This window comes from Odocoileus virginianus, chromosome 6 (assembly GCF_023699985.2).
Source record: "Odocoileus virginianus isolate 20LAN1187 ecotype Illinois chromosome 6, Ovbor_1.2, whole genome shotgun sequence".
NCBI classification, from domain to species: Eukaryota; Metazoa; Chordata; class Mammalia; order Artiodactyla; family Cervidae; genus Odocoileus; species Odocoileus virginianus.
In genome coordinates, this window is record NC_069679.1 from 62,937,908 (window position 1) to 62,962,311 (window position 24,404).

At 39.6% G+C, this 24,404-nt stretch overlaps 1 protein-coding gene across 2 annotated transcripts in view; it reads left to right on the forward strand.

The window, feature by feature from the left end:
• Nucleotides 1-9,546: 9,546 nt before the first annotated feature.
• RHOJ (ras homolog family member J) overlaps nucleotides 9,547-24,404 on the forward strand; it is a 91,226-nt gene continuing 76,368 nt past the window's right edge. Inside the window, exon 1 of one of the 2 annotated variants that reach the window (XM_070469449.1) lies at nucleotides 9,547-10,318. In XM_070469449.1, the coding sequence (XP_070325550.1) occupies nucleotides 10,075-10,318 (244 nt within the window). In that variant the 5' untranslated portion in view covers nucleotides 9,547-10,074. The remainder of the gene's footprint in view (nucleotides 10,319-24,404) is intronic. The other variant, XM_070469448.1, reaches the window with a different exon arrangement.

Here is a 24,404-nt window from a genome sequence, read left to right on the forward strand (position 1 = left end):
CACTTCTTTTCTTAATATCAGTATTTAGAGTTTCCTCCCTCATTCCCCTTTTCCATTTTCAGCTCTGTGATTCCATGGGCAGAAGTTGTGCAGCTTAATTGGCTTAAATCCATCAGCATATCTCACTTAACACAAGTCAGAGAGGGACTTGTAAGGAAATACCAAGATACACAGTCTCCTCCCTAACAGGCTGGGTGACTGAGGAAGTGAAACTTACCTCCATCATGTCTGTAGAGTGGCAGAGAGATGCCAGGGGCCATGTTGTAGAGCCTGTTGCTGTTCAGTCACTCAGTCGTGTCTGACTCTTTGTGACCCCATGGACTGCAGCACGCCAGGCTACCCTGTCCTTCACCATCTCCTGGACCTTGCTTAAGCTCACGCCCGTTGAGTCAGTGATGCCATTCAAGCATCTCATCCTCTGTCATTCCCTTCTCCTACTGCCTTCAATCTTTCCCAGCATCAGAGTCTTTTCTAACGAGTCAGTTCTTCGCATCAGGTGGCCAAAATATTGGAGTTTCAGCTTCAGCATCAGTCCTTCCAATGAATATTCAGGGTTGATTTCCTTCAGGATTGACTGGTTGGATCTCCTTGCAGTCCAAGGGACTTGGAGTACTTCTCCAACACCACAGTTCAAAAGCATCAATTCTTCAGCACTCAGCTTTCTTTATGGTCCAGCTCTCATGTCCGTACATGACTACTTGGAAAAACCATAGCTTTGACTAGATGAACCTCTGTTGGCAAAGTAATGTCTCTGCTTTTTAATATGCTGTCTAGGTTTGTCAAAGCTTTGCTTCCAAGGAGAAAGTGTCTTTTCATTTTGTGGCTACAGTCACCATCTGCAGTGATTTTGGAGCCCAAGAAACTAAAGTCGCTCACTGTTTCCATTGTTTCCCCCATCTATTTGCATAAAGTGATGGGCCCAGATGCCATGATCTTCTTTTTTTGAGCGTTGAGTTTTAAGTCAGATTATTCACTCTCCTCTTTCATGTTCATCAACAGCTTGAGGATGGAACTAGCCCAGAAGTAGGAGGCCAAGAATGGATCCTACTGACAACATTAATCCTGGATTAGTCAAACCCAGTAATAGTAAATCTCAGTTACATAACTATAAATGGCTTTCGCTTAAGTTAGTTAGAGTCCAACTATGTTCCCAGGATCTTTTTATATATTTATAACTATGTTCTAGAGATGTGATTAGTTTATTTTTATTTAAAAGGCAAAAATTAATTATTTATTGAGGATTTTTTTTATAGTCTACCCAAATAGGGGCTTAAGTGACTTTTATTTAGTTCTTAACCACGTGTCTTAGTCTGTTTGGGCTGCTTTAACATAATACTAGACTGCTGTAAACAACAAAAATTTATTTCTCATAGTTCTGAAGGCTAGTAGTCCAAGATCAAGGTTCCAATAGATTTGGTGTCTAGTGGGAGCCCACTTCCTGGTCCATAGACAGCTGTCTCCTTGCTGTGTCCTCACGTGGTAGGAGAGGCAAGGGAGCCCTCTTATAAAAGAGCACTAATAAGGGCACTAACCCCATTCATGAGGGCTTCATCCTCATGATCTAACCACCTTGCAAGACCCTACTTTCAAACCCCATCACATTGGGAATAAGATTTCCACATATAAACCTTGAGGGGACACAAACATTCGGTCTATAGTACCATGTAAAAACAAAAGCATAAGTTTGAACAGAAAATCAACTCATTATAATCACGTGTCTGGAATGCTCCTCCAACATTTCATACCTTTGTTAAGCAGGCATAGAATTATTAAGCAAGTCCTCTGTTTATGCATTGTCTTGAATACCACATGCAAAGCATAGTTTACCTAAGACTTCCCCTCCATCTTTCGGGCATTAACCAGGGCTCCTTCATGTGTAAATAATAGAAATACATCCCAAATTATTTTCCATCAAAATGGGAATGCACTGACGTATTCAAAAGGGAAATCTAGAGCTGTGTTAATAGCTGGATCCAAGGACTCAAATTGTGTGACCTGGAATCTGTTTTTCTCTCTATGTTTCAGCTGTGTTTCTCTGTAGTATCGATATAATGGTTTAAAGTCTTAGCTCTAGAAGAAAGCTGCCAGACTTAGAATCCTGGATCCACTACTTCTTAGCTGCCTGACACTAGCAAATCACCTGATTTCACTTAGCCTCAGTTCTTTAATCATAGAAATGGAGATAATAATAATAATGTTCACCTCATAAGTTTTAGGAGAGGATTAAACAGTTATAAAATAAAAACTACTTTATTGCCCTTATCATTATCAGCATCAGGCAGGATCTTTACATCTGGTGGCAAATAATGGCACCAACAAAAAGTTTATGTGATCCTTAGAGAAGTTTTAGGGAAGAAGAGCACCTCTTTCCAGAGAGAAACAGCTGAAGTTCTAAAGATAATTCTCATCCACCATTCTTGGATCATATGCCCACTCCTGCAGTAGAACATGGGGTTAGCCCCAGATGAGCAGCTTGTACTGAGGATAAAAAAGAGCAGAAGGAAAATTGCTATCATCAAACGAGGAAAGATATCTTAGATAGGAAAAAACAACAAATGTCTACTATAGAGCCAACCACACCTTAATTATTAAAATAGTAAATAATAGCTATAGCTGTTTTATAGAGTGAACAATAATAGTCACGAAAAGGATGCAGCCTGTGAGCCATGTTGTAAAGAAAGTTCCTTTATTGCTTAGAAAGTTGGATTTAATAAATACAAAAAGTTCCTTCCAGATTCAATGAGATTGAGATTTGGAAAGATTTTGAAACACAATAAAAATGAAAGTCAAACAGAAATAAATCTTTTGGTACTTGGAGTTTGCTATGTGTTGGAATCAAACAAGAATGTTGGGCATTTTTAAAGGATTATCTTTCTTTGATATGAAAAAGTGAAATAAAGATAGATTAAAAAAAGTACACCTGAAATTTACAAAAACAAAACCACTTTAAGTATTGAATATATTGTCAATTCTCCCATTATTATCAGTAAAAATAATATGATTTTATCATACAAAATTAAAGTAAAAAGAAGTTACTTTTAAACTTCCAGAGCAGACAAAGGAGATATGCATCTCACAAAATTAATTATAATTCTTTTAGTTTTCCAAAAAGTGAGGAAAAGTACAAAATAATTACCAAGTATAATATAGTCAAAAACAATAGATGCACACTAGAAACCACTATTTAACATTTTTTAAATACCCACAGTGCTTTTAATAAATCAGCACAATAAAGAGTGAATAGAAGAACAACCAAAAAAGAAAATTGCATAAAATTGTCTGGAATTCTCACGTCACAAGAATTCCCCATCTTAACAACTCTTTCTGTCAGGGACTGATTTTCTAGGGCTCTCAACCTGAAAACCATGTGTCCTTCTACGTAATGGCTCCATCTGTACTGTGCCCAGGGTTGCTAGCATTATAATCACAGAAAACTTTCTCTTCTTTCCTCTCTCCTGGGAATTTTGATAGACTAGTTTGAAGGTGTTTTCTTTCCCCCTAACTCTCTTTCCACTTATCCCACTGGGAGCTGGTTTTCGGACCTTGCCTCTCAGGCCCTGTCATGCACAAGCTCTGAATCGGAGACTTGAGCTGTGATTGCATCTCATGCTTAGTAGTCTTTTTGTCTCCTCTCTTCTGACACATAATTTTTACACACAAATCAATTAGCACACGGATGTTCAAGAAGGACACAGATACATTAATCTACAGAGTAGAATTGCATTTCCTCCGCATTTAGTGTTTCACCACAAGGAGTTGGCTGGTAACCTGTAGGCTCTCAGGAGGACTCATTTTTGTGTTGCATCCAGTCACAACCAAAATGCCTCCTCGTGCATAATATATCTTGTACATATTATGTCTTGTATATATCCCATATCACCTATTATTGTTGAAAGGAACTTCAAGTCCTCAATCTATGTATATTAATTTTTTATATAACAATAATGCATCCTAAGCAGAGGTCAAATTTCAAGTTTTCTAACAGAGACAAAAAATGTACACCAATCTTTCTCATTCTCCCAACAGACCCCACATGCAAAGCAGGCAACAGAAGGGACAAAGCTCCAGAGCCCACAGAAGTTGAACCTATGGCAGTGACACTGTGATGCTAGTTCACTCAGACAATGACCAATCCAATGACCTTAGGCTTCTTGGGCCCATGTCACTAACCTGTTGAAATAATCATTGAGGATATTTGTTGGACTCTAAGATGGCTATTTCCAGCAACTATTTCCTACTCCATGACCTTGATGGATGAACAACCTAATACCACTTCAATCTCAAATTTCTCCCCCTTCCAAAATATATCTTTCCAGTCTGTAAGATCAGGAATCAATGTAAAATTTCTTTCTAAACTGTTCTCTTTCTCCAGATTTTCTGGATAGGGGAACTTCAAAGTTCTCTAACCTCTTAGTTTCTATGGAGGGAGACCAAAACATTAGATCATCTGCTGGACTCTTTCTGGAACAAGGCTTTGTTTTCAGAATTAAGGTATGCAATAGTGAAACACAGAAGATACACACACACACACACACACACACACACACACACACACCCCTCAACCATTACTGGTCAAATTGGCCTCTTCTTTCCTAAGACAGAAAGAAGTTTCCATCTGTCTTAGATCTGCAAGTAATCTATTTCTATCAGATTTAAGAGATTTGGAAAAGAGAGAAAATTCCTTTAAGCAAGAAAAATGAAAGCCATTTCTGGAACTATAAAAAGATCATATCCACGAAGACGTGGCTGACATATGATTATGATATGATATATGATATGATATGACATGGACACTGTCCAGAGGCCGAGTACAGGTAGCCTGAAAGATTGAAAAACACAAATCCACAAGGGTCCCTGGTGGCTCTAGACTTGGGGAGGAGCAGTTCCAGTCCATACTTATCCCAAGACAGCCTGTTAACTTTTAGCAGTTCTCCAATTCATCTTGAGGTTTGGTCCCAGTCGGGGATTTGGGTCAGATCCCCTAAAACTATGCAGCCTTCCTACCTCACACCATACCCTCCACCTCTGTAGGCCTGATTTCCATATTAGCCCCACAGAGGGCTTTTTCTGGGGCTTCCCAGGGGATGCTAGTGGTAAAGAATCCTGCCAATGCAGGAGACATAAGAGATGCGGGTTTGATCCCTGGATGGGGAATATCCCCTGAAGAAGGACATGGCAACCCACTATAGTATTCTTGCCTGGAGAATCCCCATGGACAGAGGAGCCTGACAAACTACAGTCCACAGGGTCACTACAGTCCATGGGGTCACAAAGAGTTGGATGTGACTGAAGCAACATAGCACGCAGGCACATACAGGCTTTCTCTGGAAAGGGAGTAGTGACTTTTGGCTGGGCTGGGCTTGCCAGAATCATGGGAACCACAGCACATCCCACATTCCTAAGTCTGGAGTCTTAACAGTCTCCTATGTAGAGGCTAGTCCAGAGCCAGAGTATCTGACCAAATTGCATTATTTCCCTGTATAATTTCTAGTTTCAAACACAAAAAGAAAAAAAAAAAAAAAGCAAGGGAGAAAGTCTAGGCTCTTTTATTAAAGTCAGACTAAAACTGGAATCAATCAGAGAAATCAGAATTTTATGCAAAAATACTCTGCCGGCTTTTGGGAAAACTCATCTGAAGCCAAAGCTCACAGGACAAGAGGAAGTCAGGGAATTAAGGTCTCTTGGAAAAAGCAGGAAATATCGCCCAGCAAGATTTCACCATGTACTGTTAAGTTTGTGTAACTTGGTGCTTGAGGTAAACCAGATAATTAATGGCTACAAAACCACCACTCAGTTGTTGACATGGCCCAAGATACTAAAGTACATGCATCTGGTAAAGAATATTTTAGCAAATGGTCTTCAAACTTCTTCCAAACTCATACATATAAACTTTTGAAATTAAAGTATATTCTTGACCACTCTATCTAGACAAGTAGTCACAATTGTACTGTCTCATGGACCTATAAGAACAACCCTGAATTTACTTTATTTACTTTCATTACTTTTTTACTTACTCGAAAATTATTTTTTTAATATTCTAATATCCTGACTCAGATCAGTTTTTAATGTTTAAAAAGATTTATTCTCACATGGAGAATATGATTCATATAATCAGCAGGTTAATAAAATTCTAACTTTTTTGACCATTTTTACTAGGATGTCATAAACATTTTCCCCTATAAATATTCACTTTGGCCAGGGAGGGGATGTGGTTGAGGAATATTAAATAGCAATGAAACAAGTTTAACTTGAGAAATACAGCATTGGCATGATCCATCTTTGCATGTAATCCAATCTGTCAGGTTGGATTTTGAGTTAAAGATAAAAGACCCATAATTGGTTGCTTCAGCTCTCTTAAATGTCTGTTAAACTGCAGCCCACGTGGAAATCAGCTTGTACTTAAATATCTGTGTCTGCTGGCACCCTATTTAGGTTTATACACAGATATAGCAAAATTTCACCCAATTTGATTTCCTTTCTTTTCCCAGCATTTATTTGTAATGGAGGAACACAGACTGGGCAGCCACGTTTGAGAGTTCTGAATTGAGTTGAATTGAGTATTTACTCCGTGCCACATTTACTGCTGATCTCAGGTTCAAGGTCAAAGGCAGAACCTCCTCAAAGTTCTGCTAGACATACCATCACGTGGTGCTCAGAGTGACCTTACTCATCTTCAGGATGGAGTTCTTGACACTATCAATCACTCCGTTACCTGCACAGATTTGTTTGGCTGCTGCCTTCACACTTGAGTCAATTGTAATTTTATTATTACAATTGTATTTTGTAGTGTATTATTTTGTAAATGTATTATTACTATTGTAATTTATGTTATAACATATTCCAGATGTTTCACATAAACTAAATGAAAATAAAATTATAAATCACACGCAGTTGTAGGTGCCTTCAAATGTTTCAGATTGGCACTAAACATGAAACAATTCAACTTTCACACTTCTTACTTAACCTCAACTAACCTATCTCTGGTTGTTTAAACTATTTCAACTTTTCAGGCTGTTCATCAATATTTAGTTCTCACCTTCTTGGAACATGGTAGGATCATACTTCTGACCCTCATGTTGGGTAGCATGGGAATGTGACTTGCTTTGACCAATGAATGAATAGAAGTGTCACTTCCAGAGTGAAGCTTTAAGAGTCAATGTATAATAGACTATTATTCAGCCATAAAAAGAATGAGATAATACCATTTGTAGCAAAGAGGGTAGACCTAGAGATTATCATACTAGGTGAAGTAAGACATACAAGTATCATATGATATTGCTTATATGCGGAACTGGAAACAAAGATACAAAACAGAAAACAAACTTAAGGTTTCTGTTCTACACATGCATTTATTTGATTTTTTGAAGATTCCACCTATATGTGGACACACAATATTTATCTTTCTTTGACTTATTTCACTAAGCATAATATTCTCTAGGTCCATCCACATTGCTGCAAATGGCAAAATTTCATTTTTTGTGGTTGAATAATATTCCGTTATATATACATATATATATATATATATATGTTACATATATATATATATATAAAACACACATCTTCTTAATCCAATCACCTGGTCATGGACAACTTGGTTTGCTTCCACATGTTGACTATCATAAACAATGCTATTATGAACAATGGGGTACATGTATCTTTTCCAATTAGTATTTTAATTTTTTTCCATATATATACCAAAGAACGGAATTGATAGATCATATGGTAACTCTGTGTCGAAAAAGTCTATTGATGCCATTTTTACAACAGCATTACTTTTTAAATAAGGTATGTACATATTTCTTTGGCCTTTTTTGGGCTTCCCTGGTAGCTCAGTCAGTAAAGAAACCGCTGCAGTGCCGGAGATCCAGGTTCAATCCCTGGGTCAGGAAGATCCCCTGGAGAAGGAAGTGGCAGCCCACTGCAGTATTCTTGCCTGGAGAATCCTATAGACACAGGAGCCCGGTGGGCCACAGTCCATGGGGTCGCAAGAGTCAGACACGACTTCGCGACTAAACCTCCCCCCACCATAGTAACTACCTTTACATTTTTGAGGAAACTCTATACTGTTTTTCATAGTGGCAGCACCAACTTACACTTCCACCAACACTGTACAAAGGTTCCTTTTTCTCCACTTCCTTACCAACATTTGTTCCTTGTAAACTTTTTATGATAGCCATTCTAACAGGTGTGAAATGATACCTCATTGAAATACATGTTATTTTAAATTATTGAGCATTGGGAGTTGCTATAGCAATATAATTTGGTAGAAACACAACAACCTAACCAAAACATCATCTTCTTATAGAAAAGAAATATTGGGACACTACTAACACTATGGGGAATGTTACTACAATCCAACACAGAAGAAATATGAGAATATATTGATTATACAGTAGCATATGTATGTGGATATATATATTATTGATGCATGAGTGAGTGCACATGTGCTCAGTTGTGTTCGACTCTTTGCAACCCCATGGGCTATAGTACACCAGGCTCCCCATCCAGGGAATTTTCCAGGCAAGAATACTATAGTGGTTTGCCATTTCCTACTCCAGGAGATCTTCCTGACCCAAGAATCAAACCACATCTCTTGCATCTCCCGCACTGGCAGGAAAATTCTCTATAACCACTTATTAAAACAGACTTCTCACCCTACCCCTGCAAAAAAAAACAAAAACAAAAACAAAAACCGCCTCAAATCAATTGGATAATCTGAATTCTTAAAATCAATTCTCAAAAATCTCAAAGAAACACACAGTTCCCGTGTCAAAAACGTACTTGACCCATTTGTCAGAAACACTTGCAGAGTTCCACTTCTTTTCTAAGATTGAGAACATTAATCACACTCAGTGCTGCAAAGGGGCTTCGTTTTGAGTGACCCAACAGACAAATAAATTAGGTGCCAATGGCTCTTTGTAATTGAGGAGGACCAGGCTGACCAAGGGGAGAAGACTAAATTAAAAATGGAACTGTTCAAGAAAAAGCAGCGTTTGGAGACCTGAAACAAACCAATAAAGCTGTCCCACACACTCTCATTTCCAAAAGTAAGGGTGAGCCAAGACATGTGTGTTTATTCGCTAATAAGAAGATGCAAACATCCCACATCTGATGGATTTCTTATGTGCTACAACCATAAAAATGTTTGTGTCTGGAATACACGTACGAGTGTTGAGCTCAAATGTGGCAGCTTATAAACCTGATCACACATCTTAAACCTAACAATCTACAAGAACGTTTCCCTTTGAAACAATGAAACTAGAAGGTTTTCTTCTTTATTGCCAGGACAAATTTCTTGCGGTTTCTCATTTAAGTATGTGAATAACTGTCCAGTTTTAATTTGCAGAGCTTTTAACTGGTGACTCAGTGAGGAATGATGTCATATATTATCCTCCAACGGCTGGTGTGTTCCCTGTGTTTCTGTGGCGGACAGTACTCCGGGGTTTTCATCCTTTCGTCAGCCTCTTCCCAGCCAGCCCCAGGCAAACAGGCTCCCCAGCCCTGGATGAAACAGGAAGTCTGACAGCTTGAGTCTGCAGTGGGACCCCTAGTGTTTTCCCACTCCATGTCCTGGCAGCGTTCCCCAGAAATGCAAACACACACACACAGAGCTCCCATTGTTGCAGCCTTCTCCAGCCCACTGATCCTAATATGGAATGCAGCAGGAAACCCATGATTTCCTGACACTCGGCAAGCTGGAGGAAGCAAGGAAAAACTCCATTAAAAAAGCCCAGCTTTCCTCCATGTTAGATGTGAAGTGGGAAATGGGGAAGATTTAGCAAAATTCCACAGTGTCTTCAGTCAGACTTGGAGAACAGGGGACCAGAGTAAAACCCTCCAGCTGTTGAAATTTCTAGACTCCCAGGAAACCCCTAGAATTCAGTGAAGATGAGGATTTCTTAACTTGAACTGATGGGGGAAAGGGACAGATGCTTTTAATCACTCTCCCCAGTGCATTACCTGTCCCGATCAGTATGGTAAGTGAGAGGGTATGTGCCAGCCACCTCGGACGAGTCCGCAGGATCCCAGCCACCCAAAGTAAGGCAGAGTGATCTCAAGCCTGCCGCGGGCTTCATGGGCTTTGGAAGAAGCGGGAGAAGCAACAACCACAGCACAGGCGGAGCAGCTGGAGCCGCGAGCATGAACTGCCAGGAGGGAAATGAGAGCAGCTGCGGCTGCGGTGGCCACGAGGAGAAAAAGATGCTCAAGTGCGTGGTGGTGGGGGACGGCGCCGTGGGCAAGACCTGCCTGCTGATGAGCTACGCCAACGACGCCTTCCCCGAGGAATACGTGCCCACTGTGTTCGATCACTACGCAGGTAAGAAAAGGGGGAATCCCTCCCCTGTGTACCGGACATACGGTGTGGGAGGTGACATCCCGGCTTCAGAGGGGCCTGGCTTATCTGCATTGTCAGTGCTGGGTGCAGGCCTGGCGGAAGCCAGGTAGCTGGGCATCACAGCAACCAAGGTCTTTGCTGTTGTTACAACAACTTGGATATCACTTTTATTGTGACACTTTTCTCCACTTAAACCAAATGAATAATGCTGGGGAAATACCCTGAACTGCCCTCTAGACTTTGGGGCTAGAGATGTTATTTAATATCTGTCCAAAGATTCATCAACTTTCTTCAATGTGAACATTATAAAATGTAATGTAATTGCATCACAGTTCTTTTTAACTTTTTATTTTGTATTGGGATATAGCTGATTAACAATGTGGTGCGTCACAATTCTCTTTTACAAAAGAAAACCCACTAGTTACACAACTGGTGAAAGAAGTGTTCTTGCCACTTCTCATATATTCACCCCATGCCATTTATAAATGAAATGCTTAAATTAGTAGCATTAGAACATTCATTTTTCCCTAACAATTGGTGCTGTCCTGATGTACTTTCATTTTCCTATGGAAGTAGATTGAAGAAAAACTATTCAAAGATTTTAAATATCTGTTAGGCAGTCTGTATTTTGATTAAAAGAGAAGTTTTTAATCAATATGTTTTAAAAGTAAAAATAAAGATTAATATAAAATTTCTTAATTATTTCAACATATGTCCCAAAAGCACAAAATATGACATAAGATATTTTAAGGTCTGACAGTTAAGATACTGTAGTTACAACTTAATTCTTTTGGTTATATTGAGTGTTCCAATTTGTCATGCGATCGCTTATCTAATTGTTTCCACTTTGACTCTCATTTTTCTCTTAATCTCTAAAGTAAATCCTATTAAACTTCTTAAAAGCAAATTCATAAAATGCTTGAATTTACAATAGCCTAGTTTTTATAACTTTTTGGAATATGATGAACTGTTTGATCACTATAAGATCAGCTTGAGTTACCCGAGATTTGAGATTTTGTGATAGGGAAATTTCTCTTCTTCACTTTGGCTTTGGGTCCAGGGCAGCGGAGGGGAAATAGCCCACAGGAAACCTGTTTGAGTGCTGGCTTTGCTGTGGGGCTATTTGAAATCCTTTCTGTAGGAAGTAGCTTCTTTTCCAGAACTAAACAATCACCTACGTCTCCTCCTCCTGCTAGATGTACCTGATTTATGACACTATTACATAGCAGACAGAGAGAAAACCACAGTGAAAATAGTATCCATTCTCTAGCAGGTTTTTCTATATTTGTAGAAATTAAGAGCAAATTTGAATGCTAATTCCCTTAAGCTTTTCTGAAATTATAGTGACTGTGCCCAGAGAAGGGTTTCCCTGGTGGCTCAGACTGTAAAGAATCTGCTTGCATGTAGGAGACCTGGGTTTGATCCCTGGATTGGGAAAATCCCCTGGAGAAGAGAATGGCAACCCATGCCAGTATTCTTGCCTGGGAAACCCCATGGACAGACAAGCCTGGTGGGCTACAGTCCATGGGGTCACAAAGAGTCAGACATGACTGAGCAACTAAGCAGACACACACATACAAGCCCAGAGAAGAACCTTTTAAAGAGAACAGAAAGAAGAGAAGTGCACATAGACTTTCACCCTGAGGGGGGAAAAAATCTAATTGTAAGATTAGGTCTGCAACTTAAGAAACTTATTAGGATCTTGACCTGTAAACATCTTAGCAAAGGTTATTTATTCTACATTCTCTTTCTGCCAGGCTAGGGAACTGGCAGATTGCTGTTGTTGTTCAGTCACTAAGTCTTGTCCAACTCTCTGTGACCTCTTGGACTGCAGCACAACAGGCTTCCATGTCCTTCACTATTTCCCGGAGTTTGCTCAGATTCATGTCCATTGAGTCAATGATGCCATCCAGCCATCTCATCCTCTGGTGTCCCCTACTCCTCCTGCCCTCAATCTTTCCCAGCACCAGGGTCTTTTCCAATGAGTTGGTTCTTGGCATCAGGTGGCCAGAGTATCAGAGCTTCACTTTCAGCATCAGTCCTTCCAATGAACATTCAGGGTTCTTTTTCTTTAGGATCTCCTTGCAGTCCAAAGGACTACCTAATCTCAAAAACTGCTAACAACAACAACAAAAAAAAAACAGAACCCACAAGGTTTCGAGTACTTTTAAAAATTGCATATTCATGGGACTTCCCTAGTGGTTCAGTGGTTAAGAATCTGCCTTGGAATGAAGGGGACTCACTGGTTGGGGAGCTAAGATCACGCATGACGTGGCCAAATAAGCGCATGTGCCACAACTAGAGAGCCCGCAAGCTACACTGAAAGATCCCACATGCTGCAACTAAGAACCAATGCAGCCAAAATTGAAATAAGTAAATAAATAATTTTTTTATTACATATCCCATCTCCAACTTTTGGGTGAACCAGTTACAGCACAGTGTCAGAAAGAACAACGATAAAACTGTCTTTAGAGGTAAAATCAGCCTATAAAAAACATCAGAGAACAAACAAAAGCTGGATCACCACTAGATTTCACCAAGGACAAATTATTTTGTTGCAGTTGTATACATACTTGCTGTTATTTGAGCATTAAAGCATCTAGATTTTGGCTACTCCTTGTTTTAGCTCTCAAGATACACAGCCACTACTGCCAAAGCAATATTTTGCTCATAGTTCAGTTCAGTTCAGTTGCTCAGTCATATCCAACTCTTTGTGACCCCATGAATAGCAGCACACCAGGCCTCCCTGTTCATCACCGACTCCCAGAGTTTATCCAAACTCACGTCCGTTGAGTCGGTGATGCCATCCAGCCATCTCATCCTCTGTCGTTCCCTTCTCCTCCTGCCCTCAATCTTTCCAGCATCAGGGTCTTTTCAAATGAGTCAGCTCTTCACATCAGTTGGCCAAAGTATTGGAGTTTCAGTTTTAACATCAGTCCTTCCAATGCACACCCAGGACTGATCTCTTTTAGGATGGACTGGTTGGATCTCCTTGCAGTCCAAGGGACTCTCAAGAGTCTTCTCCAACACCACAGTTCAAAAGCATCAATTCTTTGGCACTCAACTTACTTTATAATCCAACTCTCACATCCATATATGACTACTGGAAAAACCATAGCCTTAACTAGATGGACCTTTGTTGGCAAAGTAATGTCTCTGCTTTTTAATATGCTGTCTAGGTTGGTCATAACTTTCCTTCCAAGGAGCAAGCGTTTTTTAATTTCATGGCTGTAATCACCATCTGCAGTGATTTTGGAGCCCCCAAAAATAAAGTCTGCCACTGTTTCTACTGTTTCCCCATCTATCTGCCATGAAGTGATGGGACTGGATGCCATGATCTTAATTAGTTTTCTGAATATTGAGCTTTAAGGCAACTTTTTCACTCTCCTCTTTCACTTTCATCAAGAGGCTCTTTAGTTCTTCTTCACTTTCTGCCATAATGGTTGTGTCATCTGAGTATCTGAGGTTATTGATATTTCTCCCAGCAATCTTGATTCCAGCTTGTGCTTCTTCTAGTCCAGTGTTTCTCATGATGTACTCTGCATAGAAGTTAAATAAGCAGGGTGACAATATCCAGCCATGACATACTCCTTTTCCTATTTGGAACCAGTCTGTTGTTCCATGTCCAGTTCTAACTGTTGCTTCCTGACCTGCATACAGGTTTCTCAAGAGGCAGGTCAGGTGGTCTGGTATTCCCACCTCTTTCAGAATTTTTCATAGTTTATTGTGATTCACACAAAGGCTTTGGCATAGTCAATAAAGCAGAAATAGATGTTTTTCTGGAACTCTCTCGCTTTTTCGATGATCCAGCAGATGTTGGCAATTTGATCTCTGGTTCCTCTGCCTTTTCTAAAACCAGCTTGAACATCTGGAAGTTCACAGTTCACGTATTGCTGAAGGCTGGCTTAGAAAATTTTGAGCATTACACTGCTAGTGTGTGAGATGAGTGCTATTGTGCAATAGTTGGAGCATTCTTTGCCATTGCCTTTCTTTGGGATTGGAATGAAAACTGACCCTTTCCAGTCCTGTGGCCACTGCTGAGTTTTCCAGATTTGCTGACATTTTGAGTGCAGCACTTTCACAGCATCATCTTTTAGGATTTGAAATAGCTCAACTGAATTCCATCACCTCCACTAGCTTTGTTCGTAGTGATGCTTCCTAAGGCCCACTCGACTTCACATTCCAGGATGTCTGGCTCTAGGTTAGTGATCATACCATCATGATTACCTGGGTCGTGAAGATCCTTTTTGTACAGTCTGTACAGTTCTTTTGCTCATAGTAGGCGCTCCCAAACGTTGCTTTTACACTTCGCACCTTTCTTAAGTACACAGTATCTCACATCTTTAAGGGAAATAACAATGTGGGCCATATACTTCTAGCAGCCCAATGAAGTGAACATTTTCATCAGTAGAGGGATCTTCTCCACCACAAAGACCCTAACTCTCTTTACCACCATCTTCTTCATGTATGAACTGAATGTAAACCCTGACACAGTCATGTGAGAATCCACTCATGATCTCTTCTCCATGTGGAGAAGTATTCGATATCTAGTCCCTGAGTCCTACTGGCTCATTCTGCAGTGACAACCTGCAACTAGTTTACTGAGTCTTTGGAAAACTGAAGTCAAGAAATTCAGAAAAATTCAAGTCAAAGATAGCCTATCCCTTAAAGAAGTGAAAGGGCTTCCCTTCTGGTTCCGCTGGTAAAGAATCAGCCTGCAATGTAGGAGACTGTGTTCAATCCTTGGGTTGGGAAGATTCCCTGGAGAAGGGAAAAGCTATCCACTCCAGTATTCTGGCCTGGAGAATTTCATGAGCTGCAGAGATTTTTCCCTAATAACTATCTTAGAAAGGTAAAGCTATAATAGTATGGTCACATTAGCATACTGCTCAAAGTAGTGAGCTCTGAAGCCAGACAGCCCAATTCTAATACTGACTGTGCCATTACTGTGTGGCCTTAAGTTAGTTGCTCGACTTCTCTGTGCCTCAGTTGTCATGAATCTTTTAAAGGGACAGTAGAGATATTAATGTCATGAGAACAAAATAAATTAATACATATAGTTCTTAGAACAGTGTCTTACATATGGTTTTAAGTGTTGGGTACACAGCTGCTACTATGATTAAGCATAGGGATGAGACGGTTAGATAGCATCACCAATTCAATGGACATGAATCTGACCAAACTCCAGGAGAGTGTGAAGGATGGGGAAGCCTGGTGTGCATGGGGTCAGTCCATGGGGTCACAAAGAGTCAGACACAACTTAGCGGCTGAACAACAAAATCTTATACACACAAAGAATAAACAAGATCTTACTGCATGGCATGGGGAATTACATTCAATATCCTGTGAAAAACCATAATGGAAGAGAATTTAAAAAAAAAAAATATATATATATATATATATATATGTATGTACACACACACACGTATAACTAAATCACTTTGCTGTATAGCAGAAATTAACACAATGTTGTAAATCAACTATACTTCAATAAAAGAAAAGAATAGGGTCTCTATACTTGAACACAGCTGTAAAAGGGAATTAAAGTATAATTAAAAAATAAAGGCTACAGCCAGGAAGAATATCATTACAAAAGTGTCCTCCAAATGGAACAGGGTATGATTGAATGTGTATATTGTCCTTATAATATAGTCATCATGTTTACTGATAACTGATAAATATGTCTACATGGAGTAATTGTAGCTGGTATTCACTTGAGAGGAAATATTAGTTTTGCACGAGTGATTGTAAAAAAATCAACAACCAACGAGAAAAGAAATGTTTTAAAGTTTTATGAATCTTGGTTGTTTTCCCTCCCTCCTACCTACCAGAATCCAAAAGTACATCTGCCAAAAAAAAAAAAAAAAAAAAAGGTACATCTGCTCAATGTAGCTTTCCTTGACTCCCCAAGGAAAATTCCTTGTTCCTTCTTCAACCCATGTCCAGAAATGTGTCAACATTGCTAGAACACAACTTTCACAGTTGACAGCAATTTGCTTGATTTCCTTACTTCCCCACTGCCACTATACTATAAGTTCCTGAAAGAAAGGGTCGTGTCTTGTCAAAACCAGTGTTCTATTCTATGTTATTGGAACTTCCTTGATAGTCCAGGAGTTATGACTCAAAGCTCTCACTGCCAAGGACCCAGGTTCAAACCCTGGTCAGGGAACTAAGATCCCAAAAGCTGTAGTGAGGCCAAAAAGGAGAAAAAAACTCTCACGTCTTCATCTTACTTGGTCTCTTGGAGGCTTTTCTTTTCTTTTCTTTAATTTTTAAAAATTTTACTTTCTATATTTTTTTCATTTATTATTAGTTGGAGGCTAATTACTTTACAATATTGTAGTGGTTTTTGTTATGGCTTATACTCTCCTTCTTGAAACACTTCCTTGGTTCCTGAGATATAACATTCTCCTAGTTTTTATTCCGCTTGATGGCAATTCTCTCTCTTATCTCCCCTGCTGTCTTCTCCATCTCTTCCCTACCACTATACATCAGCATACTATAATATTCAGTCTCTCCATCCTCTTCTCTATCTGTGCCCAGGTTGATTGTATCTAGTCTCATGGACTTAAATAATATTTATACACTGATAACTCCAAAATGTATATCTCTACCACACACACACACACACACACACACACACACACAAAGACAAAATACCCTGACTCAGATTCATATACCCAACTGTTCTTCTGGGTATCTAGTAGATATCGCAAACTTAACCTGTCCAAAGCAGAATTTTTTTTAATTCTCCCAATCTACTCCTCCCCTAGTGTTCCCAGTAGTATATGATTACCATTTTCCACCCAGTTGCTCAGAACAAAAACTCTGGTATTATCTTTAACTCCTTTCTCCTTTTGACAGTACCCTCCATCTCTCTCCAGCCAAACCACTAGTTATTACCCCTTCCTACTACGAATCAGGTCAACGTTCATAATACATCTCAAGCCTGGTCACGTTGCACCACTCCTCCTTTCATTCTTGTCCACGCCACCATCACTTCTCATCCAAACTGCTATAATCACTTCCCAGTTCCCTGCTTCCAGTCTGGCCCCCTCCAGTCAGTTTTTCACAGAGGGACTACCCACAGCCCCAAATCCACCAATCACTTCCCTTCCCCCTAAGACTCCATCATTTATCACAGTCCCCAAGGCACTCCGTGACTTGGGCCCTGTTGTCTCTCCAACCTCCAGTCCTAACACTCTGCTCTGCAGTAGTTTTGCTCAAGCCACACCAGCCATCTTGATGTTCTTCAGCCACACCAAACTCCTTTCCTTGAAGACTATGTTCTTGCTCTTCCCCCAACCTAACCTTATTCCCTCCAGATCCCCCTCAGTCTCAGCTGATCACAATGTTTAATGCGTTCACACACACAAACACAAACACACATGCCTACAGAGTCACTCTTTAACTTTTTATCCTGCTTCATCTTTCTTCATAAGATTTAATACTACTTGACATTATACTTATATTTGTTTGTTTACTATTTTTATCCTACATAGGAATGTAAACTCCATGAGGGCAAGGGCTTTGTCTTGTTCACTGCTCTATCTCCATCTTCTAAAATAGAACTCAAAATCCAGTGTACTCTAAATAGACAGTTATTGAATTAATGAATTAGAATGTCTTAATCATCTCATTCCTCCTGTGCTTAGACAAATTCCTGGTCCATTAAAACTGAATAAACTTTGAATAAATGAACAAATTGTCAGTCCAATAGATGTCTCTTTAGGAAGGAACATATAAAATATTTATTAAATATATTATATTTTTGAACTATTTTGTTCACATTTTAAATATCATTTTATCTCTACTGGAATTATAATACAGCATTGAATTTTCTTGATCTAATGGACCAAAGTCATGTCTATTTGCTCAGTCGTGTCCGACTCTTTGCAACTACATGGACTGTAGCCTGTCAGCCTTCTTTATCCATGGAATTCTCCAGGAAAGAATACTGGAGTGGGTTTTCATTTCCTTCTCCAAGGGGTCTTCCCAACCTAACGATCAAAACTAGGTCCACCACATTGCAGGCAGATTCTTTACCAGCTGAGCCACCGGGGAAGCCCAATGTATTCAATGCATAAATTTCACTTGGAAACAGACAGGATGCACTCAGATTCCTCCATTTACATTATATTTAAACGTTTACATAAATTTTGAGTGGCCCACTCATTTATAGTTCTTTATAAAAGAGCATGTTCCGGAGTAACTCCAAGTTTAACTAAGAGCTAGGTCTAAAAACTGGGGGCAGTTAAAGGAAGATTAAAAAGTCCACAAATATGCCTAAGAAACATCTCTGGGCACTGTTTCCTACTCCCAAGGATGACTCGAGGTGTCCTAACAACCTTTAGAGACTTCACAGCTTATCACAGAATAACCGTATTTCTTCTCCCATCCTGGCTTCATCTTATCTTCAGCTTTGAGTTTTGTGGCAGATGTCTCACTGATAAAATAGTATCAATTAATGTTTCACACCACATATGTCATAAGGATAACACTTGCGTTTCTAGTTTAGTTAGATTGTAAGTTGAGTTGGATCATGCTTGTGGTTTGTCTGTTGATGTGTGTGGCTGCATAAAAGAATCCCATTCAAGTTAAAGCCTCTGCCTGACATACCTCATTTACCATTTCATTTATCCTCTGTATGAGAATCAGTCATGTCTGTGGCTCTTTCGCCTATCACCCATCTCTCTAGGAAAACCACCTGTGTTTAAAAAATGTGTGTTGTCACTACTTGCAAACCCAGGCTGCCTATGCAGGAAATTAACACAATTTGTGGAAAAGGGAAAAACAGCTATTTGGTCTATCAGCTGAGTGAGATGTAAAAGGATGTTGTTTTCACAGAGAGCTGAAAGTCAATTCTAAACTTTTTCCACCTAATTAAGTGATGATTGGTCCAAGGTAGACTCCATCACAACCCTAGTGACCAGAGCATTGGAAGGAAACTATGTCCAATCCAGAAGGAAAAAAATAAAATAATAAAGAGTGAATAAAACAAAGCCCCAGTCCTATACAGTATTATGACACAGTTCTGCCCCTTTGGGAATATTTACTTAGGAGTTTCTCTTTTGTTCTTTCTAAAGATACCTGAGAGTCTCTGGAGAATGGATGAGATTCATTTTTTGTAAGCCAAAAGAAAACCTAAAATACCTCTCATGGGACGATAAAATAAATCATCAGGCTTTTAACGTTAGGCAAAAATATAAAAGAAGTATGTGAAAGAGGAGACAAGAATGAGCCAGTCAAATCTCTCTGTTCAAAAACCCAACATGATGCTCAAAAGCCCAATATCTCGTAAGTATTGCACACTCCAATATCTCTTTGTGAGGCAGTGTGATAGTGCAATGAGTGTCTGATGTTTTTTCTGGACTCTTGGAGGCCACATCAAAGGTACAGTAACAGGGATTGTATAGAAAGTTCCTTCCACAGTCTACACTGTGATGCCTATGAGCATGAGCACTTTCAGAGGTTCAGGGGTGGAAATTACACTCAGAAATCCAAAGCATACTGCAGAGGAGTAAACTGCGAGCTTCATCTCTTAGGACTAAGAAAGAATAGAAGAGGGAAAAAGAGAATTAAGTATCTGTGACTCAAGAAAAGTCATGCTCCTGGGATTAGAAACTACATCTGCAGTTCATAACCCTCCTGCATTCCAGATTTAGCTGGCAACAAACCAAGGCCTATGACCAATGCAGGCTTCAGTGGACAGACTCCCTGTGACCAAGACTTTTAGTTCCACACGGCCTGGCTCCTTTGACTGCCCAACCTAGGAAATCCTTCATAAAGTTTACTACTGATTGGCCAACAAGGTTGGGCTTCAGGAAATCAGTACTTCATCTCCAGGATGGCATTTTCAGAATCTTTCATCACTCCCTCTTGTTGTGGGGCAAAGAGAAAACTTGGCTCAGTGATGGCCCAGTACCTTGGATATCTTTGTTTGGGAATGTAGTTGGCCTGTTCCACAAAGGCAACAGAAAGGAGGGCAACTCAACTGAGGCCTCTGAGGAAAGGACAGGTATGAAAACTCAATAGAAATCATCTCGCTCACCAAGTCTGAGCACAAGATCACAAGGATCTACAGAGGTCCTACCCTCTGTGTATAGACACAGGTTCTAATAAGAGTGAAATTTTAGTTTCCCACAAACAAAAATCAAGGCCATCCCTTGGTTAGTTAGCAGAATCCAAACAGTTAATTTTCCAAGTATAACTCGGTCAAGATAAATTCCACCGTGAACTCAATAGGGACCCACTGTGAATCACTGAGTGGCCTGGCATCGTTCCTGAATACTCTGAAGTCCACCAACTTTTTGGATGTGCCTGATTCTCACCAGACAAAAGGACCTATTCATGTGTATTCATTCAGCATTTTGTATTGGTTCACAATACAGCTTTTATTTATGATGTTCCTCATTCGCAGTCTCAGTTTGAATTTCATTATGGCCACGTGTAATCCTGCAAGCAGTGTGGTGCTATTCAATTACAAAACCCAGATGCTACTAGAATATGTACTAACAACAATAACAATAGCTACACACTTACAAAGTCCTTGCTATGAGCATATTTTGAGATGTTTTCATACATCAATCCATTGTATCCTCATAAATGATCCTATGAGGTATTAATTTTCCTAAATTTGACTGATGAGGAAACCAAGTCTCAAAGTTATTAACCAGTTTGCTAAGGTTAAATAACTTGTAATGAAGTAAGCGGAGGCCATGAAACAGTAAATAAACAATGTAAGCAGTGTGTAGGTTTAGAGCTAATAACATTAATCAGAAAGTCACTGTTAGTTAGGATATGCTAACCTGTTCTAACAAATAGACCCAAACATGTAAGGGATTAACACCTTGCTAATTTATGGTCCTGAATAGGTATTCATGTCAGTTGGGCAACTTTCCTTCATTTAGTCATTTAGGGACACAGGTTCTTTGCATTTTGTGATCCCACCATTCCGTAAGATCTCCCATCCAACCAGACTACTGAGAAAGAGCACGGTGGAGAGGCTTGCATGGAAAGTTTTATGTACCAGGCCTGGAAGTGACAGACATCATTTCCAGTCAAACTCCAGAGCAGATAACTTAGTCATGAGGCCACACCTATGTCTAAGGGAAGCTGGGAAATAAAAACAAACCCACCTATGTGCCCAGAAGGGGGAAGAATGAATTTTAATGGAATCTAACCATCTCTGTTTGCATCAAACTCTCTAGCCATGAAATATTCCTGCACATTTTTCCCTACATGTTAAACAAAAGTTTTCTCAAGAGGGATCACAGAGTCCAATATTTCAGTGAAGCAGGTTGAAATCTAGCATCTGCAAGTGATGCCTGGTCCTTTCCATTTGATGGAGACATGGTTCCTGTGGTCAGCAGAAGACTCATTATCTCCCCCATATATACAGTCACCTCTTAGCCAATGATAGAAGAGATAGGATAACCAAAATACCCAAACCCCCTTCCAGAAAAGGAAAGAATAGGAGAAACGTAGCAATAACAGAATCCAGATAGCAAATGTTGGGAAGACTCCCTGACCTAGCAGTGGGAGACCTTTCTTGAACTGACCCTTGTGTTGTTCTCCAGGAGGAATTTCTTTGTCCATTATTCTGAACTTCCCCTAGCTTGGGTCTCTGGGGAGTTCTTCCTCTTCCATTATCCTTCATGACACACATCTGAACTGGGCCTCAGGGACTCTGTCTTTCTTAAGAGTCACACAACTTTCACAGCCTGCCTCTTGCTTGTGCAATTTCATGGCTCAAGCATTATTTTTATAGTCACAAGAGCATTTAGTCCAAGTTTGGAGTTTCTTTGGAAATGCAGTTCTCTCAAGAACTTATTAGGTTTCTGGTTAGTTCTCAGTACGCAGTAACCACATCCAAGACCGAAGTGAGTCTTTCCTAGACATACTTCTTAAAAATACTTTGTCTGCCTCATCTAGCCAATGCCTGTTGCTCTCAAATTAACAATAGCTACGTGGAGGGCATATGAAGCAAAAGACTTTATGTGACTTCATATGACTTCATATGATTCTGCTGTTGGGTAGGACTTCGTGTTGCTCTACATCTAGACAGAATATGAGAGGATATGGAGGGCAAGGCGTGGTGATCTGAGCCAGGTCTGCAAGTGGCAGGCATGACATCTCTTTATATTTCTTTGGAGAGAAGTTAAACCCTAGGCTACACTTAGAGAAGTTAGCTATATGCCCAAAGAAAGAGTGAACAGATTTCAATGAACACTTAGTAATCATCATCACACTCGCTAAGCTGAAATTTCTTACATCAAATACAATAAACTGATGAACAATACAAATTTCCCTAAGGATCATATTTAGATGTTCATTCAACTACAAATGAAATACCTGTATTTCCCAAATTTTTCCAGTACCTGCTTGTCAAAAATGCAGATTCTGCAAACTGGTGCAGCCACTATGGAAAACAATATGGAGGTTCCTTAAAAAAACTAAATATAGAGCTACCATGTTGTCGTTCTTCAGTTTCCCAGTTTGTCCATCCCTTTGTGACCCCATGGACTGCAGCACACCAGCTTCTCTGTCCCTCACTATCTCCCGAAGTTTGCCCAAGTTCATGTCCATTGCGTGGCCATCCAGCCATCTCATCCTCTGACACCCTCTTCTTCTGCCCTCAATTTTTCCCAGCATCAGGGTCTTTTCCAGTGTATTAGCTGTTTGCATCAGATGACCAAAATACTGGAGTTTCAGCTTCAGCATCAGTTCTTCCAATGAGTATTCAGTAACTTCCCTTAAGATTGACTGGTTTGATCCCCTTGCTGTCCAAGGGACTCTCAGGGGTCTTCTCCAGCACCACAGTTCAAAGGCATCAATTCTTTGGCACTCCACCTTCTTCACAGTCCAGCTCTCACAACCGTATGTGACCACTGGGAAGATCAGTAGTCTTCATGTGGTAGCTGGATCATATGGTAGCTGGATCACATGGTAGCTCTTTTTGGGTTTTTGTTTCTAATAAAAGGGCAAAAAGAGCTACCATGTGGTCCAGCAGTCCCACTTATTGGCATATATCCAGAAAAGATGAAGCCCAATTCAAAAAGATACTTGTTCCTCAATGTTTATAGCAACACTATTTACAACAGCCAAACCATGGAAACAATCCAAATGCTCATCAACAGATGATCAGTTTAAGAAAATGTGCTATGTATTTAGAGTATGTATGTGTAAACACACACACACACACACACACACACACACACACACACAGTGGAATATTACTCAGTCATTAAAAAAGAATGAAATATTGCCATTTGCAGCAAACGTGGGTGGATCTGGAGAATAACATACTAAGTGAAGAAAGTCAGACAGAGAAAGACAAATATTATATGACATCAGTTATACAGGGAATCTAAAAAGTTATACAGGGAATCTAAAATATAATACAGATGAATCTATGTACAAAACAGAGGCATACTCACAGACATAAAAAACAAACTTATGGTTACGAAAGGGGAAAGACAGTGGGGGGAAGGATAAATTAGAAGTATAGGATTAATGGATATATACTACTATACAAAAATAGAAAAGCAACAAAAATTACCTGTATAACACAGGGAATAATATTCAAGATTTGTGATACACATATACAGATTATTTTCAATTATATTTCCATTTTAAAAAAGGAAAACTATACTTCAATTTAAAAATGAAAAAAAAATGCAGATTTCTTTGGTTCTTGCCAGAATTTCTATACCAGAGAAAGAGCTGTAAATATAAATTTCAACAAGCAGCCTAAGAATTTCTTAATAGGTGAACATATGAAATGATCATTTTGTAGTTCAAAATCATTTGGGTATCATAAGTTCATATGGTTCAATCTAATATAATTTAGAACGTTCAGAAAATCCTTCTTTATGCTATAAAGATGCCTAAAAATCAAGAGAAAAATTCTATAACCAACCATCAATCATCATAAGGGCTTTCCTGGTGGCTCAGACAGTAAGCAATTTGCCTGCAATGCAGGAGACCAAGTTTTGATCCCTGAGTCAGGAAGATCTCCTGGAGGAGGGCATGGCAACCCACTCCAGTATTCCTGCCTGGAGAATCC